The sequence below is a fragment of the Schistocerca piceifrons genome, chromosome 2 (genome assembly GCF_021461385.2).
Source record: "Schistocerca piceifrons isolate TAMUIC-IGC-003096 chromosome 2, iqSchPice1.1, whole genome shotgun sequence".
NCBI lineage: Eukaryota > Metazoa > Arthropoda > Insecta > Orthoptera > Acrididae > Schistocerca > Schistocerca piceifrons.
Genome location: NC_060139.1, coordinates 703,138,346 through 703,155,444, shown reverse-complemented (window position 1 = coordinate 703,155,444; position 17,099 = coordinate 703,138,346). Strand labels below are relative to the sequence as shown.

Sequence of the window (17,099 nt, the reverse complement as noted above, 5' to 3'; positions counted from 1 at the left end):
CCCACTTCTGCCTAAACGCCAACTCTTATATTTTCATTTTGTCTCCAACTTCATGCATGAGTGCAGTGAAGACACAAGTCTGATTTTTAAGTGTGGTTTGCTGCAGCTTGCTTGCCTCAATTTTGTTAGCTAGATCCTACAGAACATGTTCAGAAGACCAACTAAAACCTTTTTGACATTATCAATCCTAGTATTTACATAATTGATCATTGTAACTAACAAACCTATTTTATTTTTTAACCCAATTAGTTTTACATTTGTCATTTCCTCGAAATCCCTTCTTCTTATCCCAATTTTGCCAGCTGCATTTGATTTTAATTTACTGATTTTACTTGATGTTATTGGTATTGACTGGATCAGCATTACAGTCAGATCAACTACTTTGTTTTCTGCACAGATAAGAACAGTTATGTATATCTGTCATTTTTGTTTTCTTCTGTTGCCTCATTTTCAGGAGGATCAGTGGATTATGTTAGAATTTCTTTTTCTGTTTTGGCATTTGTCTGTCAAACTTCATTTCACTACAAATAATTTATTATTTGTCACTTGTTATCATAATATGGTGCTGATGTCGTACATTACAAACAACATTATAACAAAGCCACTTGCAAGACATCCCATCAAAAAGAATACTGGCATCTGTTATAGATACATATTTGTATCACTGAACAGCACACAAACAGGAAACAAAAACAGTCTAGAGATCATACAGGTGCAGAAATACAGTGTGTTGTAAGTCAAAGAGCATTATTGCAGTACTTTGCTAATTAAAGACACTGGCAAAATTCATATATGTAATCACATCTTTAGAATTTTTTTACAGAAACATACCCTTATTGAAAAAGTTTGTGTATGTAGATTTCAGCATACTTATTTGTTAATGAATTGGTTTGATGATTTGGACATTGAGCTCAGGTTTTCATAATTTCAATCATTAAAGAGTAGATGGAAGTAAAAGTTTTTTCTTTCATCCAGAATGTTTGAGAAGCTTCTAAAACACCGAATTGCCAGTGTCTCAGCTTTGTCATTGCCCATGTTTTCTGCTGTGAACGAAAATTTCAATTCCTCAAAGAGATTAATCTTTGGGGCATTTGTTTAGTTTATGAAATATTATTAGATTACCAATTATGGTGTCAAAAGTGTATCATGTGTCATTAATGTTGGTACAGGAGATTTAGTTTGGATGTTGTATTTAAATGCATAGTGTAGGAAAATCAATTACACTTATGGCTATTTTTGATTTTTCTGTAAATATGATAACTAAATGACACTATTTGCTTTCTTCTGGTATGAATAGTCCCCTGGTTAGTGTGTGGCATGGTAAGCCTCCAGTGAGCATGACTGTGCAAATGTTACATACTTAATCTGTTTGCATGCCACCTACATGAGTACCATACAGTACCATAATTAAAATTAACTGCTTGCTTATCACACATCTCGGTGAAACCCTCAGGTCATCATAATTCTGTGTGGATAAATATTTTATCTATTATTAGTTATTTGTCAAAAATGTTTTGCACCACCTACGAGGTTTAGATTCAAGGGGAGCAGGGAATGAAAGGAAAAGTGTTACAAGCCTTATGTAACATCCAACTTCATTTGAAAGAAAAACAAAACAATAATAAAAATAAAGGCTGCCTGTTTATAAGGGCACATTTATGAAATCAAAAACTGCTGCTGGTTAATGTTTAAAACCATGTTGCTATACCCTGTCCATTGCAACATGCTTGGATCTTACTTGACTTGTTGTTCAACAAGTGGTAGATACGTTTCTGGTCAAGTCTCTTGCTTTTTACTGGCAAACCTCCTGACATCACCCAGTGTGTGAGGAGGTTTCCTGCAATGACTCACAGCAAGTTTCACTTGGTTCCCTAGTACGCTCAATCAGGTTCATGTCAACATATACCCCAGCCCATCTCACATTGTTGATCCCTGCATCCTGGAAGGTGTTCATGAGGTGGACTGGTGGATGCAATATGGTCATGGACTATCATTTTGAAAGAAAAACCCATCTTGGAAACATTGACTTTACAGCTGGACAGTAGGATGGAGGACCCTGCTCCAATAATACAGTCTTCAAATTACCCAGAAAAGAAATGAGACGTAAATCATTGTAAATGATTGCCACATTTTTTACAGAGAAAGTGAACTATAATTGAAAAATTACTCATTTCTCATCATAGTGAGAAGTTGCACTTAAGATCTCCAGAACATCCAGACGTAATGACCACATTATGAAAAGGATAGATTTCTACTCACCATATAGAGGAGATGCTGAGCCACAGACAGGCACAGCAAAAAGACTGAAACAAGTAAGCTTTTGGCCAATAGATTTTCTGGTGAATAAGACAACATACGCACACAAACACTCTGATGTAAACACAACTCACATGCACCTTATCACTGTCTCTAACAGCCAAGACCAGACTGTGAGCTATGGTGCATGATGGGAGAAGCAGTTTGGGTGATGGGGATAAGGAGGAGGCTGGGGCAGGGAGGGGGAAGGATAGCAGGGTAGGGGTGAGGGATGTTGAAGTGCTGCATGTGAGAATGTACAGGGGTACAGTACAGAGAATTCTCTTTGTAGGCTGTCACTGACATGGAAGAGGCAGTCATAGCCAGAACAGTCCCAATTCCTAGAATCTAGGCAGAAGCTGTGAGCTACCTTTAACAGTTTGACACCAATTCATGACTGTGATTGCTTTTATGACCTAGAAAGCCAGTGTCTCCTTCCTTAGGCATCATGTTTCATAAATTAGTTTAACGGCTGTTTAGTAATTATACATGAGCCACAAAGTCAGATAAGGTCTAAGTGACACAACTCATGGGGAAACATAGTGTATTAGGTATGAGTGCCTTTTCACTGAGTTGGAGTTAGCAGTCTCTGTGGTTGATTAGTGGGACCAGCATGATATGGAAACTACTCAAATGTAACAATGAAAAGTCCAGCAAAGGATAGGTTGTTACTCACTGTAAGTGACACATTTAGTTGCAGAGAGGCACAACAAAAAGACTGTTATACAATGAGCTTTCTCCCATAGTCTTTCTTGGAAAAGTAATCACACCTACATTCACACAAGTGAGCACACCTCACACACACATGACCGTTATCTCCAGCCGGAACGCAACTGTTGCATTGAATGATAGCAGCAATCTGGGATGGGAAAGGGGGGTGGGGCTGGGGAATGAGATGTAGAACAGGAGAGGAGCAGAGATGGTTAAAAGACTGGTGAGTGTGCTGGCAGAGAGCAGTGCAGAATGAGGTTGATGAGATGTGAATTGGGAAGACAGGCCACAGGGCCCAGGAACTGTCGGGTGGAGGATGTGGAGACAGTAGGTTACCGTTGGTTGATCCTGGGATAATTTTAGGAGTGGAGAATGTGTTGTAAGAATAACTCCCATCTGCGCATTTCAGAGAAGCTGCTGGTGGAGAGGGAGGGAGGGGGGGGGGGGGAGGGATGTTCAGATGGCACAGAATGTGAAGCAGCCATTGAAATCAGGTTCAGCTGCATGTTGTACTTGTGTTGCAGGGTTGTCCACTTCACTGTTGGCCACAGTTTGGCAGTGTGCATTCATCCTGGCGGACAGCCGGTTGGTAGTTGTACCAATATAAAAATCTGTGCATTGATTGCAGCAGAATTGGTATATGACATAGCGTAGCTGCTTCCACAGGTGGCCTAGCCAATGATGCAGTAGGATAAGCTTATGCCAGGACTGAAATAGGAAGTGCTGTGTATGTGGGTCTTCCACAAGGGTATGATTCCTGTTGGGATTGGGAGTGGCATAGGCATGGACTAGGAGATTGTGTAGGTTTGGTGGATGATGGAACACAACTTTAGAGGGCTGGGAAGGATCTTAAGTGGGGTGTCCCACATTTCAGGTCATGATGATAGATAATCAGAGCCCTGACAAACGACGTGGTTCAGTTGTTCCAGTCCAGGGTGCTGTTGAGTGACAAGTGGTTATTGATGGTGATAGGAGGACTGGGGATTTGTGGGGAAATGGTACAGGAAATCTGTTTGTGGTCTAAGTCTGGGGTTTATTACCTGTCTATGAAGGCCTTCATGATAATTTCAGCACACTGAGCAAGGAAGTTCTTGTTACACTCTGCTGCATCAAGAGACAGCTTTTTATGGTATGACTACCAACCAGCTGTCCACCAGGATGAATGGCCACTACCAAGACCAATGCCAATGAGGTCCACCCTATGGCACAACATGCTGCTGAACATAATATGCTTGATTTCAATGGCTGCTTCACAGTGCAGGCCATTTGTATCACCCCCCCCCCCCCTTCCCACCACCACCTCCAGCTTTCTTGAACTGTACAGCTGTACAGATGGGAGTTATCCTTAAAATATATTCTCCACTCCCAAAATTATCCCAGCTTTTCTGAACCGCACAGATGAGAGCTATCCTTAAATCACATTCTCTGCTCCCAAAATCGCGCTGGCCTCAAACTACAATAATCTACTGTCAGCATGCCCTCCACCCAACAATTTCCTCCACCCTCTCTGTCCTATCACCTCCTCTCAAGTCATTGTGCGTTGCTGTGTGTCAATGCACCCACTGGTCTTTTCCCTTTCTCTCATCCTCTCCTAGTCTGATCCCCCCACTCCCCTCTCCCACAGCCTCTCAGTGTTGTGGCTGGCAGTCTGGTGCTGCTGCCGTCTAGTCCCTGCACACTCTGCCAGACAGCACTCTTCCCTCCCCCCACCCATCCACCCATACCTTTCTATCCCTCCCCATTTCCTGCCCAACTGTGGATTGCTGCTTTCATTCAACACAATAGTTGCATTCTTGCAGGAGATAGCTGTCATGTGTGTGTAAAATGTGCTTTCTTGTGTGAATGTGTGTGTGTGTTGCCTTTTCTGAAGACGACTTTGGTCAAAAGCTCAAAGTATAACAGTCTTTTCATTGTGCCTGTCACCTTTATGGCAAGTAGCAACCTATCTTTTTCAGAATATTGTTGCTACTCTAATGTAACTACCTTTGACCATGTAATTCAACTCTTTGGTGGAATACACTGATGTCTCAAATTGAGGGTACTTTTTAAATTGCTCTGTTGTTTTTTATAAAGGAAATTCTTACAAGTAAGGCAAGTAGACAAGGTAACCATTCACTGTCTAACTGAGATGTTGTAGCAGGGTTGGAGGTGGGTGTGGAACAAGTGCTAGTGGAGAGTGAGGCCAGGCAGATTTGGGGATAGATGAAAGTATTACAACCTTTCAAAATCAAGTATGTTGTGCTTGTCGGCATATTTTGCCACTGGGTGGTCAGCTCTGCTCTTGGTCACAGTTTATGGTAGTTATTCATGTGAGTAGACAGTTGAGTGTTGGACAAGCATGCATAATTGACTGTGGAAAGGTATACCAGAATTGGTTTATGAAATGACTGCTTTCATGATGATCTTAACTCTGATAGTGTAGGATAGGCCTGGAGTAGGATTGGAATAAATGTGTTACGTCATTGTATAGGAGAGGGCTTACACCTGGACTTTTCACAGGAATATGACACATGTGGCAAGGGGTTGGGTGTAGATGTGATAAAGAAAGATGGGACATGTAAGCAGATGAATTTGTGGTCAATGGATCATGGAAGTTCTTTGGTGTATTCCAAATGATAAGAAAAGCCTGACACCAATTATATTAGAAAACATGCAAGAGCATTGTGGATGCATATAGCTGAATACTGGAATCCACGGAAAGTCTCAAGGAGGCCTTAATACAGCAGCTGATGAAGATAACAATCATTTATACGTCACTTCGAATTTAAAATGTTTTTGTATATCTTAATGTTTTAATCACTCTTTGTTACTCTTCTGTGTTTAATTATTATTTTCAGCTCCTGAAATAACCACTTGTAACTGATTTTGTACTTGCACTATGACCATGCCACCAGCACCCTAAAAGCAACGACAATAACAATTTTGTTTGTTTGCACTAGATACACTTTGACTTCTTGATAAATACTATGGTGGACTTTATATTACTGTCTATAGTGCAGCTTCTGTTATTATTTACAATTAAATAAATTTATCTTTCCCTGGTATGTAAAATCTTGACTCTAGATGTAAATCACTATTTCTCTGTACTTTTGCCTGAACTGATTCTCTCCTGTGTTTGTAGAAAACTGTATTCAAATTAATGTAAGAATATGTTTAAGGAGCTAGCAAATTATCCATTGACAATACCTGTCAGGGAGGCCTTTTACCACAGTTCTTCATTTAGACTTTCTTTATATACTTTGAGTGAATAATTTTGATCCCACTCAAACAAAACTTCTCTTTTATTATTATATCTAAATTGTAATTATGTCACTATTGCAGTGCAACTGTTTGTTTATTATGTTGAAACAATGTATCTGTAATGAGTTATGTATTTGAAAAGAAATTGGTGTTGACAAGTTTCACCTCAATGTTCCATCCTCCTTAGGAATATTACTGAAGGGCTTAGCTCATGGTAGACATAAGAAACCCTAGGTCAGTTGATTAATGTTGCATAACAAAAAATCAACATTTGAGATTCTTTATGTAGTGATTTTCAATTATTATGCAAAATATTAGTAATACCCCATTTAATTGCCTGAGAAACCAAAAACAACCCATTCGGTGACTTGTTGTAACGTAACCTGGTCTTAATGCGATATCTTTGCCCTACTGTTTGTTGTGAGTGGGGAGTTGAATCACGGCTGGAATGCCGAGTGGTTGTTAAGTCTTCATTCATAGTAATGTGATATATTTATTAAAATGGTAAAAGTTGGCCAATTGCCAAGTGGAGAGAATATAGCAGAAAGCAGATGCATATGTGGCGATAGTGTGTTCGGAGATTACTTTGGCGCATGACTCTTGGGAATAGTGCTCGTATAATTTGGTATTGTTGACTGATGTTTAAAAAGAGCATTGGTGTGGTTTGTTATAACATAAGGGTGTATACATACATGTGTACTTATTTTGCAGAAAAGACCAAATTTCAATATAATAAGCTATGTTTCTGATATAATTGTTTCATGTGAAGCATTATTTTTTTCTTTCTAACGAATGACGTACTGTATGACTTTGTAATTGACTGTCCAGTATTAACTACTCCCCTGTACTGACAGAGCCTTATGTTGTACACATGTAGAAGTAGCTTGATTTTTACCAAATATACATATATGACATGTAATTCAAAGAGATCCTCAAAGTATTCTTTAGGATGGTCTGAAACTTAATTCACTTTTTGTGTTTATAACTATTCTTCCTTTCCTTTTATGAGTTCTATGATTCAAGATTGTCCAAACCACTGCTGGAAGGCTTTTTCACCTTTGAAAGAGTAGTAAATTTTACGCAGTGATTATAATACTGGGTGTTTCAAAATGAATATCACTGTTTTAAGGCTTTGTAGCATTTATTACATCCAGGTTACAATTATAAATGATACATCAAATGAAAGAGCAAATCAGCAACATTTTGTCTGCATTGTTGGCACATAAACCACAGGCTGTATGCTTTAGAGCTTTAGTAACTGCATATAGTAAGGGTGTAGTTGTGTTTTCTTAAGTCTCCATACATATGTCACTGGAGTTGCTAATTCATGACTAGCCTTCCAGCCTTCCAAATTTTTTCTAGCAGCTATGTGTGAAAGACTCTCCACTCTTTAAAAACAAACTTCAGTTAGTCTTGGTTGCCTCATACACTATCCCTCTGTAAAGACAGCCAGTATCCTTAAACTGATAATACGATCCATGGATGCTATTGTCACTTGGAGGATTACAGTGGACCTTAGTATGCGATGCACTTGGCACTGTAACAACAGCTTTAGTCCTTGCAAACTGTAAAACACAAAAAGCTTTCTGTTCACACAGGAAACAGTGCTTGGACATGCACACTGGTATACAAACAAAATTATTTGAGTTGCTCTTTCATTTAATGTATTATTTATAATTGTAAGTTGAATGTAACAAATACTACAAAGCCTAAAGATCCAAAGATTCATTTTGAAACATGTGATATGCATAATATGTGTACAGTAGATAACTTGTGTGTTACAGTCCTTCAATGTGTAGCTGTGGCAGCTAGACCTGTGATGTGAACACAATGAATATTTTTTATTTATTTTTTACATCAGGTTAAATAACTGAAAACTTTGATATTATCTGGTTTGTTGAATTGGATAAAAATAAAATATATCTTTACAATAGGGAAATTTTTGTAAGATTTCGAAAATCTCTACTTCTGTTTCCAATTGGTACATTCATCAGATCAAGCAAAAAAAAAAAAAAAAATTAAAAAAAAAAAAAAAAAATGCCAAATTATTGCAAGAATGTAAGAAAAGGAAGATATTGCTTATATTTTGAGTACTGCTTAGTGTATCATTTTCAAAAACTGAAAATATTGTTTTGCAAATACCTAATCTTAAATTATCTTGTGCTTTAGGTTTTTTGTGCACGTACAACAGAAATTCTCACTTACCATCAAATGGACATAAATGTGGAATGCCCTCAGGAAGGCTGGGTTGAACAGAATCCAGTAGAAATTTTGGCTGCTGTACTTCAAACTATTAATCAGTGTGTAGAAAACTTGAAAGAACATGAAATTGACCCAGCTGATATTGTAACTATTGGTATAACCAACCAAAGGGAGACTACTATAGTATGGGATCCAAATACAGGAAAACCTCTGTATAATGCTATAGGTAAGCTAGTTTCCTTGTACGTAACATGTCTGTCAGCCAGCTGGAATGTTATTACCACTGTTGTTGTAATTACGATTTAATTGTTACCATACCTACACACAATGTCTTATATGTGGATGAAAATATTGTTTAGATTTGCAAGAGCAGCTAAATTTGGTTGTTTTAGTTATAAGTTTGCTGTAGAAGTACTAGCTATATTCTACATTGTAAGGAAATTCCGTATGTTCCTGTATAGAAACAAATTTTAATAATGTCACTGGTTATAATCTGCTCTTTAGCACTCTTCAGCCTCTTAGAAGAAGTGCAAAGACTTGGTGTAATGGGCCCTTTTCTTAAATGTGTCCATTATGAAATACATTACAGATCCACAGCATGACAAGCAAATGTAAATGCATTATTGTGTCTCCCCAAGTCCAGATACAATATTCAATAAAAATAAAGTTGTCTATTTGCAGTTGGAGTGCAGTTGCATCAAGCGATGGATAGGCTCCCAGTGACAGCACATACTGTAGGGCATGCCTCTCAGCAAGATAATATGCTCTGGCAGGTGACTGATTTTGAACAAAAATTGTTGGCCTGAGTATCTGTTGCCTGGAAATTATTTCTGTCTTTGTCGCCAGCTATTGGTAATAGATGGACCATTCTTACTTACAAGGGAACCTCCCCATTGCACCCCCCTCAGATTTAGTTATAAGTTGGCACAGTGGATAGGCCTTGAAATACTGAACACAGATCAATCGAAAAAACAGGAAGAAGTTGTGTGGAACTATGAAAAAATAAGCAAAATATACAAACTGAGTAGTCCATGCGAAGAGAGGCAACATCAAGGATGATCTGAACTCAGGAGTGCCGTGGTCCTGTGGTTAGCGTGAGCAGCTGTGGAACAAGAGGTCCTTGGTTCAAGTCTCCCCTCAAGTGAAAAGTTTTTCTTTATTTTCGCAAAGTTATGATCTATCCATTCGTTCATTGATGTCTCTGTTCACTGTAATAAGTTTAGTGTCTGTGTTTTGTGACCGCACCGCAAAACCGTGTGATTAGTAGACGAAAGGACGTGCCTCTCCAATGGGAACCGAAAACATTTGATCGCAAGGTCATAGGTCAACTGATTCCTCCACAGGAAAACACGTCTGATATATTCTATACAATACTGGTGAGGGCATGTGCGTCACATGACAGGAATATATTGTCGACCCACCTAATTTGTACACTTGACGAATGGGTAAAAAGATTCTTCTACATTGCCCGATTTAGGTTTTCTTGTGGATGTGAGAATTACTCCCAAAAAAGTGATGAGAACATAAGAGTTTGTCACATAAACTGCAACAAATGAATCCAACAGTTTCACCGTCCCACACTTTTCCCTGTGCTCTGTCAAAACATATGTTTTTAATGTTTTCAAATTTTTCCGTGTGTAGACCGTCAAATCCTGCATATGTCCAAGCAAATCTGGACATGTCCTGGAATTTTGGAGAGTGAAGTTGATTATGTGTGAGTGCCTGAACTTTGATAATTGTCTGAAAATAAAAAATAAAATTTTACGCTTGAAGGAAGACTTGAACCAAGGACGTCTCGTTCCACAGCTGCTCACGCTAACCACGGACCACGGCGCTCCTGAGCTCAGATCATCCTTGATGTTGCCTATCTTCGCATGGACTACTCAGTTTGTATATTTTGCTTATTTTTTTCATAGTTCCCCACAACTTCTTCCTGTTTTCTCGATTGATCTGTGTTCAGTTTTTCGAGGCCTATCCACTGTGCCAACTTATAACTAAATCTGAGGGGGTTGCGATGGGGAGGTTCCCTCGTTAGCACTGAAAAATGTGAACAGCAGATAGTTATGCCTCCTGCCTTAAGGTCTCAGACGTTAGCTCTTCTAACTGGGGCCACTGGGGCTGACCTGAATATAGGTCCTCTCATGTAATTTTTTCTGCTGGTCTGCCGTAGACTCAGAGATTGAAACATGGCCTGCATATGCAAATGTTTTGCTGAGCTGCAACCAGCCCCACCTCAAACTTTTGATGCACAGTCTGCACCTCAACAACCATAAGTTTGCATTCATGTAGATAACAGGTACCATTCTGTAAATCTATGTCATTTGTGATGACTGACAGGCTTTCAAATTATCCTTGTGTGATGACATGTGATCCACCACTACAGAAGTGACTTTGCAAGTCCTCACAAAAATTGTAGCAGTTGAGACTTTGCCTCAAACTACAGTCACCAATAATGGACCACAGTTCATGTCCATACTGTTTACAGAATTCTGTTCCTGCAATGGCATTACCCTCTTCACTCCATTGCCATTCCACCCACAGTAGAATGAGGAAGCAGAGCATATACTGTACTCATTCAAATTGCAAGTGAAAAACAGGTTGTGTGAAGCTTTCATAGAAGAAATACTGATGCTTGTTATTATCACCTATAGAATCACACCAACTAAAGACAACAGTCTGGCAGAAATACTACACACTTAAAAACCACACAGTGTGCAGCATCTCTTCTGTTCTGTGCCTCAGACCAAGGTGCACACCCAGCTGCATCAGTTTATATTTAACAAGTGTTTTTGCTATGGCACAAGAAATAAACTGGTGCAGTATGCCTACATCTTCAATCGTAGAGAAACATTTGAAAATGCAGTTCAGCCTTTCTGGTTTTATTTTGCTACCCTTAGTGTCATTGACGAGTATCTGGATACTAACTAAAGTGCTAGTGACAAGTTTTTCATATGACAACAATTTATTTGGGTTTTGTGAGAGGTTTTTCAGTGAAATAATTTATGGTAGTCATTCAAGACTTCACCCATTGCCCTTGTGACACAAAAATGTATTTCATTTAACATCGCTGTGCATTGCCCTATGCTTTGTTGTATACCTGTTATATAGTAGTTGCTGTTTCTTTAGAATTTTCTTTACAGTGTGTATTCCATGAAGAATCACTCTAATCATGAACTGTTCTACTAGGTCGATAACTACATATCAAGTTCTTGGTCAAATATTCTTTTCAACTTCCACAGGAAGTGGTCCTTCTATTTGTGATGTATACTCTCTTGTATATCATCATCACACCTTACAATTTATCAGGGCCCATTATTCACTTATTTCTGTACCTAAAAAACCTGTTGACTGAATAACCGTATTCACAAAAAAAAAAAAAAAAAAACTACCACAAAGATGGCCCCTAATCATTGCTTCATGTATATACTTCATAATATGTTATTAAATTTGCTATTCCATATCCCTCTTAATATTTCACCAATTCATTACCATCCACAAAAAAGGACTGAATGACACTCAACAGTAACAAACCACCTTACCAGCAGAATATTGCTTTCTATTGCATAGCAAATGAAAGATTATTTATTTCAAGCCACATTATATCATATACAAACACTTTACCTTTCTCAAGCCCAAAGGGCAGTTTTTGACACACCTTGTTTTTAATAAACATTTTACTGTAGGCAATGTTCTTTATGTTTACTGCAATATATTTTGGTCAGAAGGGCTACAATCTGGCACAAACTTACTGAAAACATGAACTTTCGTATAGACAGTTCGACTTAACTTTCCTTTAAACTGACTTTCACTTTTAATTACATGTTTGAAAGTGAATCACTGGCCACTGTGGCCTAGCGGTTCTAGGGACTACAGTCTGGAACCGCGCTGCTGCTACGGTCACAGGCTCGAATCCTGCCTAGGGCATGGATGTGTGTGATGTCCTTAGGTTAGTTAGGTTTAAGTAGTTCTAAGTCTATGGGACTGATGACGTCAGATGTTAAGTTCCATAGTGCTAGAACCATTTGAACCATTTTGATAGTGAATCACATCTTTTAGCCAGATCTTTTCCTGATGCTGTTATAAAATTTTTCGTTAAGTTTCATGCATGCATATTCTCAATATTTTCTGACAATTAGTATTGTTGTGGGTTGGCAGGAGAGCCAACACCGTGTTATTAGAGGAAGCCGAAAGGCATGCATTTTAGCTCACGCAGGCTGGCACGAGGTCTGGAACAGGACAAGGAAAGTAGAATTTAGAAAAACGGACGTAGCTGGTGGAATACTTAACTTTAATCCATAAATGGTGAACGTCGCTCTTGACTGTACATGATTCAGTATCAATAGTAACTGGTAATGGCACCTTACTAGGTCGTAGCAAATGACGTAGCTGAAGGCTATGCTAACTATCGTCTCGGCAAATGGGAGCATATTTTGTCAGTGAAGCATTGCTAGCAAAGTCGGTTGTACAACTGGGGCGAGTGCTAGGAAGTCTCTCTAGACCTGCCGTGTGGCGGCGCTCGGTCTGCAATCACTGACAGTGGCGACACGCGGGTCCGACGTATACTAACGGACCGCGGCCGATTTAAAGGCTACCACCTAGCAAGTGTGGTGTCTGGTGGTGACACCACAAGTATTTTCTTAGACTCTATCTTACTTCTTATTTTAAACTGCATTGTTATCTGAAATAAATCCATTATTATAGACTCAAAAAATTCGACATTACAGACAAAAAATATTATGATTTGGTCTTTATAAAGGCTAGCAGATCCTGTATATGCTTCCATTCTCTTATCTTTTGTCAGTATGCTCTATCACACAAAACATTTAACTCAAAATTTCACAAAAAATTTGATCCTTGACATACTAAATTTTTATTTACATTTGTGGATAGTAGGAGATAATTAGTTTTTTCACTTTACAAGCTGAGATCAGGATTGTCAGAATGGAGTGATTCTAGAAAGGAAGAACAGAATTTCACAGCTCAGCAAAGCATGCATTTACCTTAAGCACTAATATCTGTATATGTTTATTAAACATTATTTTTTGCAGACTGTTTATTATTGATTCCAAAAATTCTTCTTGTTCTCATCACACTTTTACTTCATGGTGATAATCATAATAATAATCATACTTGTAATAATTTTTACACAGAAGCTACTGGTAATTTAGCAACTGACCGCTTTGTTCTGGCCTTCTTTGCTTTGACAACAATCTTCTTTCCAATGTACTTACTTTCTATTACAACACTATCTACATTAACTTCCACAAACTGTTTTTCATTGCTTTCGCTACTAACTACAGAAGTTTTGTACTTTTTCTTTTACTAGATCATTGCTGTTAATTTCACGTTGCTTACATTCCTCATTATAAGTTTATCAACTTGAACAGCCATTTCAGTTAATGTGTATACACAGTCTTTAACATCACTTGCATCAGATTCAATTAATTATAAATTATTTACATTACTATTAATTACTAATAACTTACATTCTTTTCCAAACTGATACTCATCCACACTGTCCTCTACTTCATGAACCACCAAATTTACTACTTGCAAACGTATGTCTTCATCATTATTTTAATGTGTTACTATTTACATTACTCACTTCTTGCTCAACCCACAGAACTGGTATATAAGTGGTATTTACATGCTGTCTTTCACATATTATTTAATTACCATCATTACAGGCACATGACTCAACTACTGCTATTAATTCATCCTGACAAAATTGAACAGTGGCAATTTCCGTTTTCTTACTTCATTCATTTTCAGTTACATTTGTATTTGACATTGACTGTCACTGCTAGATGGATCTAATTTTGTATCACAATTTTCAGTTCATTGTCATTTTTCTCTACCAATAGTAATGGTCCATTCTGATTCTAAACTATGAAAATGCTCTTTGTTGCTACTTCTAATGTCACTAAAATATTTATCTATACTTTTATTTATTTAAGACTCTCATTAACTTCAGTATTTCAGACTGAAAATCCTCATTTTCTGGCACTCCCAGTTTTTCATCACATGAACCTTGCCTCCTGTCGAGTTATTCTTCCAAATTTACCTCTGCATTGTTGATTACTCCTGCTTCATGTGGTTCTGCTTTGTCATTGCAGTATTCATGGGTGAAATCTTTGATACATTTGGTTAACATTAGCCTCATCATTCAAAAATCTTTGTGAACCGCCACATCAGGAAAAAGTTCGAAATTTGTACAGTGATGTTGTGTTAAATATTTGTACTAACAAAAGAAGCAATGCTCCATTGAAGAAGAGTGAACATGAAAAATGTGAAACAATAAACAAAGGTAACCTACAAAGTGCTTCTGAACACTTCTCATGTAATTTAAAAATGGTTAAGAGAAATGACTGCACTAGGTTGAAAACAAACACGAACATCAGTCAGCTTACAAATAATAAAAAACAGGTACTGTTACTTTCAGTTAGTCACGATAGGAACTGTGCAAAAGTACTGAACAAAATTTCAACAACCAGCTATAAATTTACATCTTTGATAAAGCCAAATGCTATATTCAAGGAAGCAACATGCAATATACAAAAGAAAACATCTAGTCTAGGACAAAATGATTGTGTTGTCATCTTAGCTGGTGCAAATGATGTTAATGGGTCAAAACATGGTTTTATGACATCGCTAGATGAAACCATCGCAAAAACTAGGCAAACACAACTAATTCTGTGCTCAATACCATATAGATATGACATGCCAAATGAAAACTGCAAAATCTACAAAATGAACAGTTACTTGATACAGAAGGCATCTTACAGTGAGCACATCAGAGTTTTAGATGTAAATGCGAGGGCTATCCACAAAGTACATTACGTTTTGGAATTAAAAATAAATAAAGTATTGGAAATTTTTTTTATTATATACAGATGAAAGTCACACTTAAATACTACTTTTCTACATAGTTGCCATTTAAATTAAGGCACTTATCATAGCGATGGATGAGCTTGGAAATTCCTTCGTCATAAAATTCGGCCGCCTGCGCCTTCAACCACGTGGTACCTCTTCCTGAAGCTGTGCGCTGTCGTCAAAACACTGCATAGCCAACCACTTCTTCATTTCTGGGAATAAGCGGAAGTCGCTCGGTGCCAGGTCGGGACTGTACGGCGGATGAGGAAATAACTCCCACTTAAAAAATTCGAGAACTTCACGAGTGGCATTTGCCGTGTGGGCCCGGGCGTTGTCGTGAATCAGCAAGATCTTTGAGCCCAACTTTCCCCTGCGCTTGTTTTATATTGCTCTTCTGAGGTTGTGCAGAGTTTGGTAATACCTTTGAGAGTTTATTGTAGTGCCTCTTTCCAGGAAATCCACAAAAATCACACCTTTTTGTCACAAAAGACAGTCGCCACGTGGTTGAAGGTGCAGGTGGTCGAATTTTACGACAAAGGAATTTCCAAGCTCATCCATCGCTACGATAAGTGCCTTAATTTAAATGGCAACTATGTAGAAAAGTAGTATTTAAATGTGGCTTTCATCTGTATATAATAAAAAATTTTCCAATACTTTATTTATTTTTAATTCCAAAACTTAATGTACTTTGTGGATAGCCCTCGTAGCTTCCTCCAACAGAAAGACTTCACTAGGGATGGGCTTCACTTACATAAAAAATGGGAAAAAGAAACTGTGTGTTAATCTGCTTAATGCCATCAAAAGTCCACTGGTAACAAGAAGTGCCTTAAAATGTGTTACACCACAACATCAAACATATTTGTGGTCCAATGAAGCTAATTTGGTGGACAATCTCAGAAGAATGAGCAATACTGCAGCTGAACCAACAACAACACCAGGAGCTGAAGAGCCATGAGTATCAACAACAAAAGTGAATATGCAGTCAGGATCATCAAGGAAAACATTAGAAACAGTGTTAGAAAAGAAGAAGGTATCCACAGTCAGCACCAAGTCACCACCAACATCCTGTGCAAAAATCTCAAGTGCCACAAATCAGTCAGCCCATGACATCCAAGAGGAAATAGCAAAAAATGTGCAGCCACACTCCAAATCAGTACCACTGGAAACTGTGACAAGATCTTCAACACAAAAATGCAGACCTCCAGCTTAGAGCCAGAATTTTTTATGGGCAAGAATACCAGTAGCTCCCTGCCAGCAGCAAACCAAAGGAAAACAGATGCAGAGCGAAATCTTCACTAACCAAAACTACAAGAAAACCCGGTGAGTGGTGTCAAAATTCATTCCATTGGAAAACAGTCACTACTATCCTTTAAAATATTACACCATAATGTGCAGTCAATGTTTAATAAGTTAATAGAAATAGATCTCTTCCAAAAAACAAAGTCACACTTAGATGTTCTCTGTATTACTGAACACTGGTCAACAGATGACAAAATTTAAAAAAAAAACACCACTTGGCGAATTTACTGTAGGTGGTTTTTCGTGTCGGAACAAAAGTTAGGGAGGTGGTACAGCAATCTATGTAAAAAAAAAAACTTATGTTACAAAAGCCTCACAAAGTACAATAATATGCAAATGGAAACAGACTTTGAATTCTCCTTAATTATCTTAACAGACTATAACCTATTGATACTGAATGTATATAGAGCCCCTGATGGGAACATCCAAACCTTCAATCACTCCCTCAAAGCGCTACTCACAAAAATTCACTCACTAAA

At 38.0% G+C, this 17,099-nt stretch overlaps 1 protein-coding gene across 1 annotated transcript in view; it reads left to right on the top strand.

Annotated features, from left to right (window-relative positions):
- Nucleotides 1-17,099, top strand: part of LOC124775762 (glycerol kinase-like) — a 277,797-nt gene that overhangs the window by 33,334 nt on the left and 227,364 nt on the right. Inside the window, exon 3 of the mRNA XM_047250592.1 lies at nt 8,416-8,674. Within this exon, the coding sequence (XP_047106548.1) occupies nt 8,416-8,674 (259 nt within the window). The remainder of the gene's footprint in view (nt 1-8,415; nt 8,675-17,099) is intronic.